Here is a 14,773-nt window from a genome sequence, read left to right as displayed (position 1 = left end):
CACCGGTCCGGCGGCAGCCATGTTTGTGCGGGGCGCTGCAACCAGCGGCGCCGTGAGGAGGGACTGTGCAGGGACGAGCGCCTCAGCGGGCGGGATGACCCCCGCCGCCCTCTCGCCTTGCCAACGGGAGCCAGGTGCTGGCGGCGGAGCCTTCACCGAAGCTCTCACTCCTTCCGCGGTCTGCAGCACCCGGCGCCGGCAGCGCCTTGCCCTTCCCCAAGATGGCAGCGCGCGCTTCGCCCCGCTCCAAGATGGCGTCGCGGCGGCCCCGCCCCCTAGCGGCCGAGCGGGGCGGCGGCGGCGGCCGGTGTCCTTGCGGCGCGCGGCGGGCGCGGAGCCATGCTGGCCTTCGTGGCGAAGGCTGCGGTGAGTGCGGGAGCCAGCGGGGCCGGGGCCCTCACGCGCTCGCTCCCCTGGGGGAGCTTCCCGCGCGCCGCTCGGCCCGGCACAGGGGCGGGGAGGCCGCCGGCGGCAGCGCCCGGAGCTGCCCCGGTGCTTGTGGCGCCTCCAGGCAGCGCCGGGCACTAGGGCAGGGGGCCGCGGGGAGCCCCGGAGCGGCGCGGCCGGTGACAGGGACCGTCCCCGCGCGCGGCCGAGCGCCCGTTACCGCCAATAGCGATAGCGCCCGGGGCCCGGGACGAGCGCGGCTACGTGACGGGGCTGCAGCCCGGGACACCCGCGGGGACGGGCTGTGTGTCCCAGCGCTCGCGCGGCTCCTGCCGTCGGACTGGAAAAAAAAAAAAAAAAAAAAGCGCAGCAGATCCATCATCCGACACTAAATACCCGTGGCCGCGCTGGGAACCGGACACCGCTCCGGAATCCCGCTGGCTGCAGGTGGGCGTCCCGGCGGAAAGGCCCAGGGAAAGGTCAGCGGCTCGTGAGGCGCCGGCAGCGACTCCAGCCCGAGCTGGCCCCGTGCAGGGGACCTGCTGCGGCTGCTGCCCCCCAAACGCTCCAGTTTGACCCCAAAATGAGCAAGCGGAGGACGTAAGAAAGGCACAAACTGTTTTTGACATGCAGTATTTTCAGGGTCTATGTGAAGCTGCTTGGAACGGTGACACTAGATAGCTGCTGTGTGTAGGGCTGCCTGTGTCTGCCCTCTCACTTCACGGCACTAGGAGGCACTGGGGAGGGTGGGATAGTCCCGCACCTGCTCGTTCCATTTGTGCCCTGCTTTGGAGCTGCCTGTTTGTTTGGTTTTAAGATTTGGCAGTCTAAAAATCACCCAAGTCCCAGCTTGCACTAACATGGCTGCGCTGGGCATGAGGGCAGTGAGATGGTACCTGTTGTCCCCAGAGTGAATTTGCCCCGTGTGGGGCTAATCTGTCTACAGGGATGCTGGGTCAGGGTCTGGTTCCTGCTAGGGAGTTGTCCCCGTGTGACGCCCTCTGGTCCCCCTTGTTGCCAGTCTGAGCAAAGGGACTGAATTCCCCCTCGCCTCCAGAAATTCTCCCTATGGCTCATGCCGTGTGGTGACAGCCCAGAGTGCCGCCTGCTCCCAGGACATAAACTGAGGTCACCCTTGGCCAGAGATGTTTCACTTGTCCCAGAACTGCTGCTGCAGCTTCACACGCGAAGCAGAAGCTAAAGGAAAAGCCCCTCCTTGCTCCCACAAACTGACGGGATGACTTCCCAGTGCCCCCATGGCCGTAAACCCAGAGCGAGTGATCGAAGAGGGACTCTGCCCTCTGCAAACACGTGTCCCCATCGGCAAACGACAGGATAAAGATAAAGCGGCGGCTCGGGGGCCGAGGGCAGCCTTCCTGCGCCTGCAGCCGCTTGACGCACTTGGCCGCGCTGGTTGCCCCGGTCTGTCCCAGCCCGCGGTGCCTCGCGGGGCAGTTTGCTGGGAGGTGACTCCCCGGCGGTGCCAGGTGGAGCACGAAGCGGAGGGAGAGGCTAACGCTCTTTTCTGACCTCCCAGCCATGGATAGGAAGCAGGAGCAAGCAGAGAAGGTACAGTATCCCCTCCACGCCACCATTAACCTCCCTCGTTTCTTCCCTGCGGTGCTGTTCTTCAATGCTTCAGTAACTGACCCTTCTCTTTTTTGTTGTTTTAATGTAATTATTTTTTTAAACCTTCTTCTCTAAAATTTGATCCTCTGGTTCTTGCCACATCCTACAGGGAGCACAGAGTATTTTCTCTGGCCCCAAGGAGAAAACTTTGCAGATTTGGCCCATTCTTTCTGCTCCTCAGTGCTCAGCTAGGGAGGGGGGTGGCTGTTTTCTCATCGCCTCGGGAAGCAAAGGGCACCTTCTCCCCGGCTCTGCATTCCAGGGCAGAGTCCTGTAGGAGACTCTGATTCAGGAGATCCAACACAGAGGGAGGAGCAAAGGGATCTCAAAACCTGTGGAGTCGAATTTAAACATCCTCAAGCAGATGGGTGTCCAACCCTGCTCACCCAAGGGGATGCTTTTGAATTGGGAGGGAAAACTGGCAAGTTTTTTTCCTGGATAGGGATGGATTTCCCTTTTCCCTATCCGGGGCAGTGGATGCCTTTGCTTTCTAAGGTTTTCACACTCACATGTCACAGTCTGATCCAACGGAACTGTTGGCATCACCCACACTTTCCCAGACTGCTCTTCCTACTGCTCATCCCCAAAGGCAGCTGTAGCTGGGCCAGGCCCACACTAGTATAACGGGACGGAGGAGCTAAATAAGCTTCAGCCCTCGCATAACTAGGAGAATCTGCAGGACTAGAAAGAAACATTGGGCCAAAGCCTGCGCATCAGTCAGCCCTGCCCTGTCACCGCTGGCTCTGTGCACTCCCTGGCCAAGGGGGATTTCAGTCTTGCCTCAGACTCCACTAAATTCTGCCTCCTAAAAGCCCACCGTGCAGTTTGATTTGATCTACATTTTTGAGAAGGAATTACACAGTTTTTGACAATACCCAAGATTCTTCCATAGCTTCTTCCCACTTACCATGGGATGGGAGGGTTTGTTTTCTGTCGAACACATGGCTTGAAGGTGCCCAGGACGTGGCAGGCAGCATTTCCTGCAGTGAGCTGAGAATCTCTATCTTGGGAGATCCCGTTTTCCTTTTGCAGTTTTTCAGGATATCTTATGACCGTCTCTAGCATGTCATCCCTAGACCTATATCTTGCATTTGTGCTTTTGAGTGCTCTGCTCCTATACTGAGACATCTATGTGTCCTAAGAGAGGTTAGGATGGAGATTTCCAGATGGAAGTTATTTGCGGCCTCATTGACAGCGGGAGCAAGTTTTGTTTCAACCTTTCCTCTGTGCTTTGCAGGCCAGGCCCTGTGGCCTGCTGAAACCCACAGCTTTGAGCAAGATCCCGGGCAGATTCCGGCTTCATCAGGAAGCCTTGCCCAGTCTCCCGGTGCCACCGCTCCAGCAGACCCTGGACCGTTACCTGCAGGCTTTGCAGCCCATCATCAGCGAGGAGGAATGGAACCACACGCAGGAGCTGGTGAACGAATTCCGCAAACCGGGAGGCGTCGGGGAGAGGCTGCAGAAGGGCCTGGAGAGGAGAGCCAAGAAAACGGAGAACTGGGTAGGTCTGCAGCCTGGGCTGTGACTGGAAAGGGTGGAGGTCTGACACGGCTGCCCGAAGCCCTGGGTGCACCCACTGCCATCGGTGCTTGTATGGCTGCGTCTCCCCAGCCTGTTTCTGCTGCATGAGCTTCTCACAGGACTTGGGTTTGCAGAGACACACGGCAGGACAGGGAGTCACTGACCCTGTCTATGGCTGCTGAAGCCCCTAAACGTTTTAGCCTCCCACAGCTGCCTTAAAGAGTAGGAAACCCTCGATTTTAGCCTCCCCTCCCTTGCTCAAATCCCCTTACGCACGTGCAGCATAGAAGCCCAATGCTGCGAGGCGCGGGCCGGAGCTGGGGGCAGGATCCGTGGCCGGCGCGGGCTGGGGCCGCGCAGCAGCAGCTGCCATCCCCGCGTGTTGCCTCTCTCCGTCCCAGCTCTCTGACTGGTGGCTGAAGACAGCTTACCTGGAGTATCGCCTGCCAGTCGTGGTTCACTCCAGCCCAGGCTTGGTTTTACCTAAGCAGGACTTTCTGGATCGGCAAGGTCAGCTCAGGTAAAGTCCTTTTCTGCTTCCCTGAGGTTTTGGATGAGATGAGCTCTTTTCTGCTGGACAGGGAGGAAGGTCTTCAGGCTGGCTGGGAAAGGGAGCATTCAGTGTGTGGTCCCCAAATCTGATAGCGCTCTGTGCTGGGCAAGAGGGGCCAGGAAAAACTGATGGGCTGTAAGGAAGTTCCTCACTGTACCAAACCAAAGAGTTCAGCAGTGGGGAAAACAGAACAATCCAGTGGTTTAGGCACCAAACTGGGCCTCAAAACATAGGTTTAGACCTTTGCTGTAACACAGATCTCTGCATGGTCAGACACAGTGAAGACCAGAGGCATGAAGGTTGTGCATGCAGTTAAAGAGAAGCATAAAAAGTAGCCCAAGCTCTAAGACAGACCACATGGAAACGCCTCTGGAATCTGTCACCTCACAGGGATGGGGGGAGCCTGCTGCTGTCATTCAGAGTGTTTCTGCAGGGGACTGTCCCCTCCTCTGTCATTAGAGGGGTTTATAACTTAGAAGACCAGCCTCTTTCCACCCCCAGCTCTTCCTTGCAATCAGACCCTGCCATTTCTTGCTCCTTTCTGCATCACAGCGTCCCCCTGCTGAGACCACCTCACTGCTGTCCCCGAGCACCCACGGAACTTGCCTCAGATTCACATCTCCACATGGCCCCCCTTTAATTTTTAACCACCATCACACGCACGTATCACCTTTAGCCACAAACCTTGATGTTGGCCTTTACACAGGGTTACCTTTTCCACAGTAACCAGTCATCACTGCTCCAGCAGGTTAAAGGTACTGGCCAAGGGCGAGTGAGGGCAAGAACAAATTCCTCCATCCCACATATGACCAGGGGTGCAGAGGGTGAGCCCTTCTGGAAAGTACGAGACTAAACATCCTATTTTAAGAGCTCTTGATCACGTTATTCGCTTTTAAGTCATCCAAGTGGAGGATGAGAAGTTGAGCATTACCTGCAGTCCCAACTGGTGCAATCAAGCAGCAGCATAAACACCTGAACTCACATGTAAAACAAAATTTCAAAGTATGATTGTATAGTTTGCAGCTGCAGAAAGAAGTTTGAAGTTTGAGACAAAAGATTCAAAAAGCAGAGGTTAAATGAAAAAAGTGGAGTTCTCCCATCCTTAATCTGGCAGCACCGCAGCTTGAAAACAAGCCAACTAAATAACCTCTCCCCCCATCTCCCCCTCAGGCTCTAGTCCTGCTCCAGGCTGTTTGCCCTCTCACTTTGCTTCCCAGCTGTTTTACATTCTCGAGTTTTTGCAATAAAACTAGGAAGATTTAACTGAAAACTACCTTAGAGGGTTCTTATTCAATAGCCCTTAGGTTCTTGGAGTTATTTCCTCTGATCTTTACTAGGGATGGCTGAACAAATCAAGATGACACTGCCTGCAAATGCTAACTGCTCCTGCCACTTGGATGCCTTGGAGCTTCTCTCTTGTCACAGTCACCTCCTTCCTCCTAGCACGGGTGGGAGCTCGTAGATCAGACGAGTCCAGCCTGAGCCTCCCTCCCGGCTGGGAGTTGGCATGGGAAGTGTGTAACGTTGGTCCTAGTAAACGCAGCGCTGCAGTGTCAGCATGCAGCACATCTGCATTTCAAACCCTTCCACGCCAGAGGAACCGTCTCAGGGAGGAAGAATGTTAAGTCAGCAAGGGTAGGGCTTAGGCACAGAGAGATGTGGCCACATCTTAGCCTGAAAGTGAGAGGCAGCTCCCACCAAGGAAAGGCAGAAGTCTCCTTTCAGGGTAGCTGTAATGCTAAGACTCAGGAATGGCAAAAATCACAACACATCCCTGAACAACGCTGCTGTTAGGAGGTCATCTAGGCATCTGAACCCAGCCCTGCTTTCTTGAAGCTTGCCCTTGGTTACACAAAGAAACGTTAAAGTGCTACAGACAGGACTACCCCGGGGTCTCAAATCCCAGAGGGGCTTCAACAGCCTCCAAAGACCCGATAGGGACTTGGCAGAGAGGCTCAACCCAAGGAGCAGAGCCCTGCCCTGGGGCCCGCTGCTCTGGGCTGTTCTCTGCTGATAACATTCGATTGTTTTCCAGGTTTGCTGCCAAGCTGATCAAGGGCGTTCTGGATTTCAAGACCATGATTGACAAGTGAGTTAATGGCCTTCCAACCCTTCTGAGTTCCTTACTGCCATAGCGAGCTCAGCTCACTCCATACCTCCCCATCTCAAATGGAAAGCCAAGAGAAAACAGCACCTATCTGAAGAGAGAGATTGTAATCAATATCGTTGCTTATTGCTAAGGTCATTAGCACTGAAAAAAAAGCAGATTCACTTTTCTTTCTTGGGCTGTTTACCTTAATGCTTGCATTGGCACATGTGCACACTCAGAGGGAGGGAACCTGACTGACAGTGCTGTGGAGTTAGGTCCTTTGTTTTCCCAAACAATAAGTTGCAGCTCAGGCAGCAGGAATGCATCTTCTTTGGGCTTCTGGTGTTTCTCAATTCTGGGCTAGCCAGAATGAGCTCTGGAGAAGCTTGTTCCTCCCTACCCTTTCTCTTCTGGGCCTCAAATGGCCTCTACTTAACATGGCTCATTTATGTTACATTTTCCAAACACATTTATATATGTTTAAAACAGGAGAGTCACTCGTTCCCTTCCCAAGTGAAAGGCCAGCAAACACTCTGTAGTCCCTGTTAAGAAGGCTGGTGGAAATAGGAAGAAATGGCCCCGTTGAAGACTGTGTACACCCACATGTTTTGGCTTGCTGCAGTAGGTGATAGCTGCATGGCCAAGCCTGTCCCATATGGGGAATGCAGGACTCTTCACTGCCATTTTTCATCCCCTCCTTCCTTACCTTGCCATGTCCTGCAGTGAAACCCTTCCAGTGGAGTACCTAGGGGGGAAGCCCCTCTGCATGAACCAGTACTACCAGATCCTCTCCTCCTGCCGCATTCCCGGGCCCAAGCGGGACTCCATCGTCAACTATGCCCAAGGCAAGAAGCAGTCCAGACACATCACGGTGGTTCACAACTTCCAGGTAGGGCTTTCAAGGAGGTTGGTTGGAATGGAGGTGTCCCTTTCAGTTGGCCCTGCCAGAGGAAAGGGAACAACCCACAAGGTTTTCCCTCATCAGGGGGTTATTCCTGCTCCCTTTATCTCCTTTGGCTTCAGCTAGCAAACACCTGGGACTGCCTGGTGAGAGCAGGACAGAAAGGTCTCTCTTCCTGTGTTTCTTGTCCCTGCAAATTCTCTCTTTGAAAGCCCAGATCTTAACAGATCAGGTTTGGAATTGTAAATTGTGAGTGAAAAGGGGATAATGAACTCTGCCACCACTGACAAGACTCGGAAATGGGAATTCCTCTTAGGTATTGTCCCTTGTTACCATGTTTTCTGAGCGCCGTATGACCTTGGCTGTATTTAGGCCCTGCAAAGGAAGTTGGTCTCGGGTCTCTCACTTCTGAGGTGCTTTTAAAGGCCTGCTTGTGAGCCATATTCCCATGTTCTTAGCTCTTCAAAGTGTCTTCTTGATTCTGGGGTGGACACTGGGGAGTTCTCATTTTCCATCTCTGTCCACTCTTCTCCTCCTCAGTTCTTTGAGTTGGATGTTTACAACAGTGACGGAAGTCCCCTGACCACTGACCAGCTCTTCATTCAGCTGGAGAAGATCTGGAACACCTCCCTCCAAACAAACAAAGAGCCCATTGGGATCCTCACCACCAACCACCGAAACAGCTGGGCAAAAGCCTACAACAACCTTCTCAAAGGTCTGTGCAGCCCCTGCCACACAAGTGGCATCAAACCCCACTTACCAGCCTCTCCACTGTGCTGTTCAGCATTTTACATAGAAAAGTCTTTGAAAGCTCATTCTGGACAGATAGCTAAGTGAGCTTTCTGCCCCCAAAGCAGCAGCTGAATTTCACTGCAAAGCATTGCCATGTCTGTTTAGGAAGCTACCTAGATGAAGTGCAAAGTTTGGCTCATAAATGACTTGAAATTGTGACAGTTTTTTGCCTTACAAATGGGTGGGATGTAAGAACCATGCCAAGGGGAGTGTGACTGTAACACACTCCCATCCAGAACAACCCAGCTCTGTCAAGTTTTAGTCCGTGTATACATCGCTACTTGACCAATATTGCATTGAGGTTCAATGAGGATCCTGCACTGGGTCCTGCTCTTTCAAATTTCAGCCTCTAATTAAAACATTTTTTCTTTCAACTTCCCTATTATTTCCTCTTCCCTTTCTGTCCCAGATAAGACCAACAAGGAATCCGTGCGCACAATTGAGAAGAGCATTTTTACAGTCTGCCTTGATGCCCCCATGCCCCGGGTGTCCGATGACATCTACAAGAGCCGCGTGGCTGCTCAGATGCTGCACGGCGGAGGAAGCCGCTGGAACAGCGGGAACCGATGGTTTGACAAAACCCTCCAAGTAAGAGCTGGTGCAACAGAGACACCAAAAAGATGTGTCTGGAGATGATATTTTTTTCCTGAGGTTGCAAATACTTCAGAGACTCCAGACACCTTTAGCAGGAATGCTTTCCTCCCAAAGAGGGAAGAAATAAGGGGGGCAAGGTGTGGAGGCTGACTAAGATCCTCTGGTTTCCCTTGCAGTCCCCACAAACACTCCTTCCTGCCTCAGGGATTTTTCAGCTTTCAGTGCCTCTGCCCACGCTTGTTCAGTGCAGCCTTCTTCAGCACAGCTCTTCTTTATGTGCCTTGTAAATCAATTTTCTGCCTGTGGTGAACAATGCCTCGTGTGCTTGGAAGCAGCCCAAACATAGGGAGGTCTGTTTCTTGTATTTCCCCAGGCTTGTCACTTCTCCTGTCTCTGCCAGACGCTACCCAGGTTATTTTCCAAGCATCAGCTGCCATCCCACAGTTTTTCCTCTGATCTCTTCTCCCTTCAGTCTTGTCAGGATCCTTCAAGAGCAGCTGCTATTTGAATTTCTCCTTCTGTATTAGTTGATCTGTCCTGACTCTTAGACAGTAGCAGTGTGCTTTAAAAGGATTCTTCCTATATCTGCTGAGTGTTTCCGAATGTTCCCCGTTATATTGTTCCTTCTTGGAACTCCTCACTGATGGAATAAAGCTTAAATGTTTCAGCTACTTGAAAAGTTAGGGTTAGTCAGCAGAAGGTGAGATTATCCTTCTGTTATTCCTCTATTTCCAAAGTGGTGAGCTCAGTGCTTTGGCACTATGTTGGACACGTTCTTCTATCCAGGTAATTTCTGCAAATCCATGTAGCAGTGATACTGGATCCTCTTAGACACACTGGAGGATTCCCATTGCTGCTTTGCTCAATTTGTTGCCTTTCCAGCATGCAGGAACGTGACCACTATCCATTCAGATGCAGAGCAGTTAGATACTAAAACTCCTCTCTGGGTAACCCCCACTTCACACTGGACGTGTCTCTTCACCGCAGTGTCTTTCCATACTTCTTTCATAGTTCATCATTGCTGAAGATGGCTCCTGTGGCCTCGTGTACGAGCACGCTCCCGCAGAAGGGCCACCCATTGTGGCTCTTGTGGATCACGTTGTGGAGTACACGTGAGTCCTGTATCTCATTTTTACCTCTGCTTTGGATAAAGGTTTTACATCACCTGCTGCCCCAGAATATACTCCTTACAGCTCACTCCCTAGGAGTTTGCTGTGGAGGAAGGGTAGTTATTGCAGTTCTTTTGTGAGTGGTCAGGACTGAGTAAGCCCAGCTCAAAGTAATTTTTGCTACTGCTCCCATTCTTAAGGGAAACCACTTTTCAGAGTTGACAGGAGTTTTGTGAGGCAAAGTGTCATAAGGTGCTAGGGATGATGTCCGATCATTTCTATGCAGAATTCCGCTCTGTGAAGCCCAGGGTCAAATGTCTGGTTAAGTGGCTTCACAACCACTTCTTTATGCAGGAAGAAGCCGGAGCTGGTAAGATCACCTATGATTCCTTTGCCGATGCCCAAGAAGCTTCGTTTTAACATCACCCCAGAAATCAAGAATGACATAGAGAAGGCAAAGCAGAACCTCAACATGTGAGTATGAAGCAGCAGAGAAAGCTGCTGAGCGACTTCATGGTCCCATTTGGAACATATCAGTGGTTTAAGCAAGAGGTTTTCCTCACTGTAACCAGGAAGTTTTTCCACTGACTTCTTAGGTCAATGCTGAACCTTGCCAAAAAGCAGACTAAAGCCACCTGCCAGCAGAAAATTCAGCAGAGATGGTTGCTTAACCATCCCCCTTTAGTGGGAAAGGGCAGGCTTTACTAGATCTACCTAGAGACACTGGAGCATACACAAAGACATGAGCCTGCCTAACCTAACTGCATGCTTTTGGCAGTGACCAAAAATCTCACCTACACATTATTGTCTAAGCACAGAGCTTAATTCTTTTGCACAATGTCTCTGTGTAGATCACAACCAAAATCCCTCTGAGCCTTGTGAAAGCGAAGCCTGTACCTTTATGTTACAAGAACCAATACACAAGTGAACATTTTTACTTCCTTTCCTTGCAGAATGGTCCAAGATCTGGATGTGAAAGTCATGGTCTTTCATCAATTTGGGAAAAATTTCCCTAAATCAGAGAAGATAAGCCCTGATGCTTTTATCCAGCAGGCCTTGCAGTTAGCATATTACAGGTAAGACCATCAGTAGGTAGCTTTTCAGCCTCCTCGCCCTTCAGAATCAGGCTCAAATATATGAGTCTATTAAAGGTGTCACAGCCAGGTCATCACTAGGCTGTTGTGACAAGACTCTTAAACCCTGTTTTACTTCCCCATGCTCTGGGCTGGAACTTCTCACTTGTGGCAGATGCCACAAAACAAATGAAATTTGCTCCAGGAAGCCTATTAAATCCTTGTAGAAACACTTCACAGATCAGTTCAGTGTCCCCTCCCTGCCACCCTTCCCCTTCCCAAAAACCCAAGCCACAAAGCTCTGCTCCACAAGGGGCTACTCCTGTCAAGTGAAACTCATGTCCTGCTCCATCTCCCAGGATGTATGGCCATTCCTGTGCCACATATGAGAGCGCTTCACTGCGGATGTTCCGTCTGGGCCGCACGGACACCATCCGCTCCGCTTCCGTGGACTCTCTTAAGTTTGTGCAAGCAATGGACAACGCTGACAAATCGGTGAGGATATCAAGGAAGCAGAGTAAAAGGAGTGCTCTCCAGGAAAAAGAGTAAAGCTGTTGATTTGGGTAATCCTGTGTCAGGTGGTTTCAGTTAACCAGAACTGAAGCTTGTAACTTCCAGCTGGGTTAAAACACAGCTTAGAGTATATAGTTTATAGTTATATACTTTGGGTTTTACTGTTCTTTTTTAGGTACTTATAGCCAGGAAAATTGCATGTAGAGATTTCTAATCTCATCACAAAGTAACATATTTAAGTATCTGTGTAACTAACTCACACTAAGCTCTGCTACAGATGGAGAACTCCATTCAGAATAAAGCAGCTCAGCCAAAATGGTTTGAAAAGTAACATTAGCTTAGAGTAGACACAGAGGGCAAATATGTCCTCGATCCTAGAAGAGCAGCCAAAATAATTTTATTAATTCTACAGCAAAACTTACAGCCAGATCTGTGTGTTCTCCTCAGGACCAGGAGAAAGTCGACTTGCTGAGGAGAGCTACCCAGGCCCACAGGGAATACACTGATATGGTGAGTGTCCTTCATGCAGCCAGGTTGGGGTTTTTGGTGAGAGAAGAGACCTTAAGAGCTTTCAGTCAGCCAGCACAGCACTCTGGCCATTCCTGCTCTTGCACAGGACTAACTCTGATCTGACAGTGCTGGGACCTGATTGCTTCCCCTCTGGACAGCTGTTCAAGTGTCCTTGGTGACTAGCCTAAAGGACAGAATCAAATATCAGAATAGCTTTAGGTCTCCCCCTCGCTGTTGTTGGTAAATGCCACAGCTGCTCAATGACTCCTTAAACCAACAGCCTGTAAGCAGAAACTATGAGATTGATTCAACTAGGGTGTTTCATTTCACAAGCCTTACAGACAAGGCTAAAGGCAAGATCCAACTTTTCTTCTAACTTTTAATATTAGGAGATTTAGATGCGTCCATTTGCCCCCTCACAAAGGAGGGGATAATTTAGTTTGCTTGCCTGCTAGATGGGCTCTGGGATGGTCTTTTTTCTTTACAGGCAGTAAGGGGGAACGCAATCGACCGCCACCTCCTAGGCTTGAAGCTTCAAGCTATTGAAGACCTCGTGAGCATTCCCGAGCTGTTCATGGACACGGCCTACGCTGTGGCAATGCACTTTAATCTCTCAACCAGTCAGGTAGGACTCAGCATCAAAACAGAAGCACACTCTGATTCTCTGTGTTGGCTTTTTCTTCTCTGCAATTTTCCATCATCCCTTTTACTTAGAAACTAATCTCCATTTAGGGACTAAAAATTTTAAGCCTGTTTCCAAGACCTCTGAGCTTTATGGGATTACAAGTGGTACAGCCCTTCTCAACTCTCTCAAACACCAGCAGAACCAAAAGCATTTTGGTGTCTACCTATGGAATGAGATGCCTAAAAAACTTTACATCCACCACCTGTGGTGCTCACTCACACACCTTTGCTAAACAAACTACACATTTATCTTGGCAAGCAGTTCTCCTTTGCAAAAGCATATGAAAACATACTGCTAAGTGCAGAATCCAGCATGGGGGTGCTAGTACGTGGGTCTGACCAAAAGCCCTTCTTCTAGAGGATTTTTGTGAGATGGCAGTGTTTTTCCGTTTCCAGTTGTTAGTTTGTTGTCTCTGGGTGAGGAGGAAGATTTTTTTTTTTTTAAAATCACATTGTCTCCACAGGTCCCAGCAAAGACAGACTGTGTGATGTGTTTTGGTCCTGTGGTTCCAGATGGCTACGGAGTCTGTTACAACCCCATGGCAGACCACATCAACTTTGCAGTTTCGGCATTCAACAGCTGTGCTGAAACAAACGCAGCTCGCATGGCCCATTACCTCGAGCAAGCACTGCTAGACATGAGGATATTGCTCCAGTCTACTCCCAAATCCAAACTATAAGAGGCAAATATAATGCAAAAGCTCTAAAGGGGCATTCTCGCACGCACTGAAGTTCCAGTTCCTCAGAAAATGGCTGAGAGGACTGCTTGCTCAACAGGATCCTAGCAGAACATCTACCATTTCTTTTCAGCAACAGCTTACCCAACAGCTATCCATAAGTATTAGACTGTGCAGCAACAGGAAACAGTGTCCTAATTCAAGGTGGAAGTGACTAGTCCTCTCCTGTTACTGCAAAGTGCACCTTTCCGTCCTCAGAGAGGACCAAAACGCGATTGTTTTATGGAACTTACTGTAAAGGAATACAGAAAGCACAGTACTTACCGGTATTTAAGCCCATTTGGTAAGGAAAGTAGTTCTCCTCCAGGAAGAGCAGGAAACGATGCTTATTATATGATGGAACTACTATAAGATTAAGACCTTTTGCTGGTTTAGGCTTTTGACAAGTCTGCACAATCTTTCAAGCTTCACTAAATCATTTTCTGCTACTCCAGCAACTGAACTTTGGCAAGAGGAGAGAGAAGTTCTCAAAATTCAGTTTTGTTAGGGGGCACTGCACTGCTTTTCCCATGTCCCTGACCACTACATGCTCTACAGGCATGTGATCTCTCTCTGTTGCACTGCCCCTACTAACAACAGACTATCACCACTATAAGTTAAGGTTTTCCTTTGATTTGTTTTGGCCTTTCTGTTAAGCATGCTGCTGTGGTCCTAGCTACTGATCTTCAGGCTCAGTGAAACTTCCCCTCCTTCCCCTCACAAAGCTTCTACACAACATGTCTCCCAGAGGTTTGGCCAACTTTATATACTAAAATGTTTATAGAGATAAGAAGGGCTTATACCTCTATAGCTTTAACAGGACTGTCATCCAACCCACCTCATTGCACCTTTCTTTGGAAAGGGGGAAGAGAGGCAGAACACTGACTTTCTGTTTATGGAATACACATGCATATGTCTTCTGTGCCACACATTTTAATCTATAATGCAATTTTACACCTTGCTGTAAGGGGCAACATCTTTATGCATAACGTGTTATGCTTAAGTTTGCGTAACACCAAGTGCTTCTGATCAGGAGCTCCAGAACACACTTCTATATCTGCTCCACACAGTTCAAAGCCATTACAGCCAAAGGAAAAACAGCTGCAGAATCACTTTCCTTCCACATTATTCTGCTTTAACAAGCAGAAGGTCTTGAAAAGTAGGAATTAAGCTGAGAACTAGCAGGCAGCACAGATGTTTGTTCACTATAGCAGTCATGGTTCTGGCAGTAACAGTGCAGCACCTTTTCTGCCACTCTTTTTTTTTTTTTTTCTTATAATATTACTCAGATTTGTACTAGCTCTATTCTGTGAAAGATAGAGATCTCATGACAGTATTTTTATGCTGGGTTGACAAACTTGAGAAAGTTTTTTGTTTTTTTATAGACATACACATATATATTTTACACTTTTGGCATTGGAAGTAGTGCTTATAAGAATTTCTTTAAATCTGCCAGAATTCAAGCTCCCAACTATCCTTTTATATAACAGTATGTAAAACCATAGGGGAGCAAAGAAATCTAGTGCTATTTCTGCAACAGGGATTTATTATTTAATTGCATGCACTTCAAGGTGTGGATGCTGAGACATCACCATAAACAAGAAGCAGTTGGGGTTTCACAGCCTATTTTGTTACAGGGAAATAGTTGATCCTGTCTGCCACTTTTCTGGTCACAGACCAGCAAGGGACATGGACAAAGTGC

General features: G+C 49.6%; 1 protein-coding gene across 2 annotated transcripts; it reads left to right on the top strand.

Annotated features, from left to right (window-relative positions):
• Positions 1–268: 268 nt before the first annotated feature.
• Positions 269–13,548, top strand: CRAT (carnitine O-acetyltransferase). 2 transcript variants are annotated; one of them, XM_088525236.1, is made up of 15 exons: positions 333–366; positions 1,925–1,956; positions 3,254–3,517; positions 3,939–4,057; positions 6,126–6,179; positions 6,903–7,068; positions 7,621–7,795; positions 8,282–8,460; positions 9,478–9,578; positions 9,930–10,049; positions 10,529–10,651; positions 11,008–11,143; positions 11,609–11,671; positions 12,159–12,296; positions 12,820–13,548. In XM_088525236.1, the coding sequence occupies exons 2-15, from the start codon at positions 1,927–1,929 to the stop codon at positions 13,033–13,035; spliced, it is 1,884 nt and encodes a 627-aa protein (XP_088381362.1). In that variant the 5' UTR covers positions 333–366; positions 1,925–1,926; the 3' UTR covers positions 13,036–13,548. The 2 variants fall into 2 exon arrangements, with proteins under 2 accessions (XP_088381363.1, XP_088381362.1); XM_088525237.1 differs by lacking the exon at positions 1,925–1,956 and having other exon boundaries at positions 269–366.
• The last annotated feature ends 1,225 nt before the right edge of the window (positions 13,549–14,773 follow it).

Source organism: Tinamus guttatus, unplaced genomic scaffold (assembly GCF_059628265.1).
Source record: "Tinamus guttatus ecotype Peru unplaced genomic scaffold, ASM5962826v1 Tinamus_guttatus_pri_ptg000226l, whole genome shotgun sequence".
Taxonomy (NCBI): Eukaryota; Metazoa; Chordata; class Aves; order Tinamiformes; family Tinamidae; genus Tinamus; species Tinamus guttatus.
Note: the sequence above shows the minus strand (reverse complement) of the source record. Positions and strands in the feature narration are given on the sequence as shown.

What these genes read in the sequence shown, in the direction of transcription:
- CRAT (XM_088525236.1), top strand. Translation starts at nt 1,927, where the DNA reads ATGGATAGGAAGCAGGAGCAAGCAGAGAAG. An exon ending in CGGTGGTTCACAACTTCCAG is followed by an intron (nt 7,069 to 7,620) that starts GTAGGGCTTTCA and finishes TCTCCTCCTCAG; the next exon opens with TTCTTTGAGTTGGATGTTTA. An exon ending in ACAGGGAATACACTGATATG is followed by an intron (nt 11,672 to 12,158) that starts GTGAGTGTCCTT and finishes TTTTCTTTACAG; the next exon opens with GCAGTAAGGGGGAACGCAAT.